General features: G+C 38.6%; 1 protein-coding gene across 1 annotated transcript in view; it reads right to left on the bottom strand.

Annotated features, from left to right (window-relative positions):
- SLC40A1 (solute carrier family 40 member 1) overlaps positions 1 to 325 on the bottom strand; it is a gene marked incomplete in the record, with an annotated part of 32391 nt that extends 32066 nt beyond the window's left edge. The window contains 1 exon segment of the mRNA XM_072418814.1: positions 18 to 325. Coding sequence (XP_072274915.1) covers positions 18 to 54 — 37 coding nt within the window.
- Between the last annotated feature and the right edge of the window lie 7141 nt (positions 326 to 7466).

The raw sequence follows: 7466 nt of genomic DNA on the forward strand, positions 1-7466 counted from the left end.
GTGTATGGCACACTTACCGCAGCACCCCGAGCGCTGAGCCGCCTCTGCAGACATGATGCTTGCTAGGGATTTATAATTCCACAGATTTATTCACCAAGATTCGCCTTTTAATTCTTCTCCTGTCACTAGCCGATAATTCACACCGCCAAAGCTACCGAACGGAACGCTGTTATGTTTTCTTTCCAAACTTAGCTATCACTGTAGCTGAAGTTGGAAAGTGAAGGCCTTATAGGTGTGTATGAAGGGGACCGGGCCGGTGTACGGAGCCCCTAACCCCCGCCTGTCACCCCTCACAGCGCCGCTTTACACCTCAGTCTGTTTACTTCTCCGCCGAGCTCTCCTTTATATCAGCCCCTCTCGGCTGCCCCAACAGGCTGCTTGCACACGGCAACCCCCGCAAACCAATCACAGCCTGGATATCTGCATAGCCCCGCCCCTAAGAGCCGGCCCTGCATTGCAGACTGCGAGCATTGTTAGCGGCGATGTCCAATGGGGTCACGTGACAGGTGCCATTGGCAGTGTGGGTTCAGAGGGTAGCAGAAGGGAGCAATACATTTATAGGCAGCCTAGGATCTTGTTCTTTTCTAATAGGGACTCCCATCATGGAAAGAACCATCGGTCACTAAAGTGAGAACTAAACCCAAAATAAAAAAAACACCTTTAATCCTGCAGAACCGTCTATCCAATGGGGGGTTTCTTTGTTTGGGGCCCGCGTTGTCCCAGTATCTGTCTTTGGCCCAGCGCCGACATCTTCTTCTCTCTTCTTCCTGCGTCACCTGATCTCACACTTCGCGGGTGTGAGATTGGGTGCCATAAACTGGGAAAAAAGATTGCCGACCTCCCTGTGCATGCGTAAGATGGGCAATTTTTTTTTTTTGACTCTTCTGAATGCTCGAGACTAGGTCATACGCAGAAGATGCAGCCAAGAGCCTCCCAGGATGTGTGACGTAGGTATCCCAGGAGGCTTTGCGCTTCTATTCCCATGCCCCGCCATCAAGAAAAAAAAAAAAAAAATACAATTTTTTACTTTAAATAAAACAGTTGTCTACCCTTTTATGTAAAGTAAAACATTTGAGTTTATGTCCGCTTTAAGCTGTTCAAGTTCACTGATGGAAGCGTCCTTCCTGAAAAATCTGGTGATGGAACCAAAGACGCTATGCAAGAGGTTTTGAGTTTGCTTGAAAAATGGAAAAATTTACAAAAAGTTTGTCTTGCACGGAGCTGGGAGAGAATAAAATGTCAAATTTATATCTGCGTCCGGTGAACATGAACATGCTGACGCTTTTTTTAAGAAGTCCTAGAACACTGCCTACACATGTCTGAGATTCTGCCCTTTCTATCATTTACCCCGGATGGGAAGTGTTAGAATTCTGATCAGAAAATCATTCAGAGATAATCAATTGTGCATACACATGATACCATTCTTACAATCAATACCACCACATCTGATCGATCAATATTTACCACCATGTGTGATCTGTTCATAACTGATCAGAACTTTTATGGCTGAATAAAGGATTCCCTGCGGATTCACTTCAGATCCAATTGCTTAATAGATTCAGGAGCTTGATCAGAAGTTTATTTAGAGCAGAAATTTACAAACCCTGTGCCCCCATTCCAAAGACAGGGAGGACAAGGTTGGGGGGGGGGGCATTGGTTGGTGGCCCTGAGTAAGGATACTTCCCATTCATGCGTCTATCAGAGGGTTTAGTGACATTTGCAGGTCATTTTATATCTATCTGCCTTGACCTGCATTGTGGCACGACACTAAATCCAGAGAGCTGCAAAATAAGACAGTGCTGGGATAATGCAAAACTGGGAAATGTACTCTTAGGATTGGGATTATTAATGATAATAGCACAGTCTATCACCGAGTTCTCATCTTTTCACAAAGAAGCATCCTGTTCACCTTTTATTTCAATTTTCAAGTTCACCCCTTACAACACCCCTTTGTAATATATGTGTATCCTCTAGAGGGCGCTGGAGGTTCCATGAGCAATAAGTAATTTCTGCCTCTCGGGTCAGTTACCACTGATGCCAACTATCTTTTATTATCTTTAAAGGTGACAGTCTTTCCAATGGCCAGCAATGTAGAAGGCATTCTTCTCACCCACCACCATATTAATGCGGATATTGTTTCATGATTTATTTTAAGGATTCTTTAGCGCCTGAAAGTTATTTTAAAGGTGCTTCCCTGTTAAAAAATGTTGAGAAAGGCTGCTCCAAACCATTGGCCAGATACTTAAACATACTACCTGAAAAAGGAATCGGTGCCAACCCTCAGTGTGCCAAGGGCATCGGGGTTCACACTTCCCGCAATAATACATGGATATTGATTTAAAGGAAAACTTTCCTAAAGAACCCGAACTCCATGTAATATATTCTAACTCCAGCTAAAAGGTGATCAGGCGTTTTTATCACTATTTGTAAGGTGAGGATGTGTTCTTTCATTGTTATCCCTACAACACCAGGGCAGGATATTGAGGGGGAGCTTTGGGGTCTTTTGGAAAGAAGGCACAAAAAGCAAAGATAAGCTAATTTATAAAAAGTTCACACACAAATAGTTTTTTGTTGCTATCTGTGACTATTCACCTAAACATATTTCCCATTATTTCCTATTTATGTTACAGATTGTCACAGAAAGTAAAAAGAAAATTTTCCCAATAGGAACACTGATTGCTACATGTCCACATTGTAATAAATATAGTTTTTTTTTAAATATCTTTTTATTGAAGGCAAGACAATATATAACAAACACAGTGAAATATATTACAAATAAGACATACCGTACAATCAGTTACAATAAACAAAAAAGAAAAAACAGGATGTATTAGGCCACAAAAGAACCCTAGCGTGAATAGCATAGCAATCCAAAAAACAATGAACAGAAGTGAATTACCGCAGATATAAAGTACATCCTGAAATATTGTCTTAGCCCCTTAATTTTTTAATTTTTATAAACTTGACCAATTATGCATAGAAGGATTAGAAATATAACCGCATAACCGGGGGACAAAACCAAGTCCCAAAAACTAAGACATACCCAAGAAATCGGTGGACCGTTCTCTCCGCCTTCCCAAAAATCAAAGTACAAAGTAAAACATAAAATAAAGTAAGATTTTATCCCCTTCAGGAAACCATGCACCCTTATATCAAACAAATCTTCAATTAACTGCTCCCAAAGCTCGTAATAAATATAGTTTACATGTTGCATTTGTTTTTTTACTTTTAGATTTTGATGATCTTTTGCAACTTTTACAAATCAATGCTTGAATTTATAATAATTTTTTGCAGGATCAGAGTGACGCTATGTTAGCAACTTACATCATTACATTTAATACAGCTCTCCCCCTTTTTTCATGTAAAACTTTACATGGTTCCATTCTCCCTGTTGTCTTCTTTCTTTTCGTGTGACAGATCTGCTTCAAAGAATGCAAAAATGACAATAAGCCGGCTTGTTAGCAAGCATTGCACTTTTTATAACATATCTGAGAGTCTATAAATGTGGAACACCTTATAGTGCGTGTAAGAAAGTATTCAGGTTCTCGGCTCTGCACACGTACCCAAAGTCAGAGATCTACTGTCATTAGGCACACGAAATCTCAACTCCCAGGAGCCTGTAAAATAGTTCCAGGAGTATGTGATCTCTGCTGTAAAATGTCAATAAAAAGGTGTACGAGTCAATAAAAGGTTAAATGTAGCATGTCACACTTCCTATTATTAGAAAAGGTGTGTGTATGGCCATATAAATGACACTTTTCACTAGTCAGAGATTTTATTAGTGAAAGTATATTCATACCATTTCTATAGTTATTAAACTAAAACATTATATATATATTAGTAAGAAATACAACTAATAGGAGTTACAGAAAATAGAGAGGACAATCCAATATAAATGACATCGATACAAAATATTCCAACCAGTATGAGACAAAGTTGGCAAAATCCAAAGCCAAGGTTTGCCAAACGTTGTAACCATTACAATATAAAACCACAATGTCAAAAATCATATAAGAATGCATTTATAGTAAAACAAGGCAAACCACTGCATGGTGTAAGTAGGACATACAGGAATTGCCACACATATTTGGAAGGTCATTAAAGGAAGGAGGTCATGGTATAAGGCCCGTTGCAAAATGTCAGGGTTTAGTGTAAATCCAAAGGGTATAACGTCAAACCATAAGAAATCAGTAGAGTTACAGACAGACAAGGATAAATGTAGCGGAAGAGAGACAGGGAAAGCGTTAAAAAAAAAGAAGCAAACAGAAATGGAAAGATGGAGGATGAGGAGAGAGTAGGACAATTGGGGAAGGGGCAGGAAAGAAGCACCACCGTGCATGCCTGTGCATTCTGAATATAAACCCTCAAGCCATCAAAGCCGAAATTGGGGGGAATTTGTAAATAGTAATCAAGGCAACTGGGTTAGAAGGTACTGATCCATGTGCTAGCAGAAGGCCAATATCTAGGAATAATCCTTCTGGCTGCCATTAGGAAATGCCAAAGGACACCCCTTTTGGAGGACTTGATAGACCCAAGGATCATGAAGAGAAATGTGAACCAATGAGACTTCTTTGTCTTAAAACTTCTGCTTGATTTGTGCTTATAGTTCAGAAATATTCCCACTGCATCGTGGGTAATACTAGTAAAAAAATTCTCATCTTCTTTTCCTCTCATTGTGCCAGGGGTGCCAGGGTACCCAATCTTCAGGTTTGCCATAGAGAAGCCCAATGCACCTTGCCTTATCCCAGATCTCATTGGGTGGCAATGTGGGCCCTTTCCTTCTTCCTGGTATCTATAGAATCCTTGATGTTATTATCTCCTATGTTAGTACCCCGTATGTGTCCTACCATGTCTTACTGTTTTTAGCATGGGACAGATGCCAAGGCAGCAGATTGCTATGCTCACCTCATACTCCTATGATGCCACAAAAGTGTAATTCTGAGCTCAGGGATATGGCCACTTCGATTGATGGATGAACAAGAGTTTTATGAGAATATGTGACGTTTTGGGAACAAAGGGTATTCTCATTTTTTAACTATTAACGCAACTTTTTTTTTTGTTTGTCAACTTTTTCCATTTGTTTGATGTTAGCTGGTTAAGTGCAAACCCAGAGCTATACCTTCCCTTTCAAGAATTCCTGCAAGTCATTACTATGTTCAAAGGTCAAATCTCACTAATATATCTGGTCCTGTCCACACCCTCTGCTAAACTTCTGTATATGTGCTTATAGGTAAAAGACTTTCAGTGGGATTTAGAGGCTTGGCAAGAATTGAACTGTCTAAGTTTTCCAAAACCACATCTTTTATAGACTACAGAACTATGTTGAGGTGATATTTAATACCAGATTTGATTTCTAGACTCTTTTTTCTGGCTCAGCTCACCATCGCTGGAGATCTTGCAATTTGACTTCCTTAAATCCAATTTGAATTGGATAATGTCCAATGATAAAGTAACATGTATCCTTTATTAATTCTCTGGTGATTTATGATAAACATAGTACCTGTGGATAACCTAATTCCACTGTAATGTATATTCGTGGTGAAGGCTTATTTTTCCTCTCACTTCTCTTTTGGTAGGTTTGTCTCACTGTTTTATCTTGTTTTTATCGTTTTTTCTCACTGTTTTATAATCTTGTAACCCTTGAAGGTGTAATCATTTGTTGTCTTCTTTGCAATGTAATAATGAGGCAGACCTTAGTTTATGCATTGTTATCACAGTGAATTTACTAATGTATTGAATTTGTAAAGTAAAGGGAATTTGTAAAGTTGATTTTTGTATGTGTGATTTTTTTTTAATCTTTTGTTTGCTTTTTCAGCTTTTTTTATTTTTTTTATTTTTTTTTTTATTTATATGTCTGTAAATGCTATTTTTCCATTTCAGATAAACAACAGAACAAAGTATGCGTCTTTTTAAATGTTCATAGAGATATGTATGGAATACAGGCAATACATAACTGAACACAAAAAGACTAGTGAGAGAAAACGGTAATATTTCCTAATACAGGTTGACTTTTAAAAATCCAGCAACCGCCAGAATTGAGGTGTGCCGGATTTTCAAAAATTCCAGATTTTTGAAGGTTATATATGCTGTATATATTAAAATGAAATAACACTAATTGAAAAGCAATTTTAATGTTCACCTACTAAATAAAACAAAGTTCAACTAAAAAAAATTGTGCCTCAGAATAATAAACATTACTGTACCCTAGAAAAGAAGCTAAATAGCAGATAGGCTGTCAGGATGATCATCTTGACTGACAGTAACAGCATCCTCAGCAGCAGGAACGGCTTCATTTTATGGAGGAAAAGCAAGACCTACCAGCTGATTCTGGAGTACAGCACCATCAAAACATAAACAGCGCCTCCAGAAAGCAGGGTAAATTTGAAAATGCGCTCCGAAATCCATGCCGGAAAACTGAAGGATCCGGATTATCGATGGCCGGATTTTTGAATGTCAACCTGTACAAAATCGTAAATGCATGGAGCTTCCCTTTACAGAATTGGGTCAAACCATACACAGATGGAAGGCACACCACCATTTTTTTCTGGGTAGAATAGCTTCCCTCAAAATGATGATCCTTTCAGTATCTTTACTGTTTATAATCATTCAAAACACCCACCCACCCACCCGCCCATAAAAGATTGTGAACTTGAATATACTTATTTTAGTACATACGAGACATGGGTTGACTAGGACGTGAATACACCCAAAATGTTAGATGGTGTGAGTGCCCCCGCCCTACATAAATACTACCGGTATCTATAAGCTCATCTTAGATGTCTACCATCTCTTCTTTTCACCCATCTAGCAGGAAATGAGGGCCGAAATTGTTTTGGCTATCCAAGCCCATCATAAAATTATTGTATGAGGTTCATCCTTTCTTCTTTTCAATAAGGACTGGCTTCCTGGATGCTTTTTACTAGGAATATCTGGGCAAAATGTAGAGAGTAACATGGTCTGACTTCTATCATCATTAATATTTCTTTATATCCATTTGATTTCTGATATCCTTACTCCTTTTATGTCTTGGAATAAAATGGCTCTGTTCCTACTAGGTCTAAGCCCACCCACTGGAGAGGGGACTCTACCTTTTCTCCAAAAACTAGAAAAAACATAACATGCCTAAACTCTGTTTATGCTTACCTACAGATTATACATACAGATTAGAAAAGTTGCATATTCGTTAAACAAATCTACCACATTCCTTGAACTTTCCCCCTTTGACTGGTCAAGAAGGGATCCTTTACTAAAAGACCTTTATCTTTAATTTATAAACTTTTCCACATTGCAGTGCAACCGCCATCTCATAAATTTCCATGTATGACTATTTGGAAGAGTGTTCTGGGGTGCATTTTGCCAGCTTTGAAAAACTATTTGGTATAGTGCAAATAAGAGTTCTATTTTTTACAACCTACAAGGAAAATACATATAAAATATTCCTTCAGTCCTATACTTCATAGTATCTT

The sequence above is a fragment of the Pyxicephalus adspersus genome, chromosome 7 (genome assembly GCF_032062135.1).
Source record: "Pyxicephalus adspersus chromosome 7, UCB_Pads_2.0, whole genome shotgun sequence".
NCBI lineage: Eukaryota > Metazoa > Chordata > Amphibia > Anura > Pyxicephalidae > Pyxicephalus > Pyxicephalus adspersus.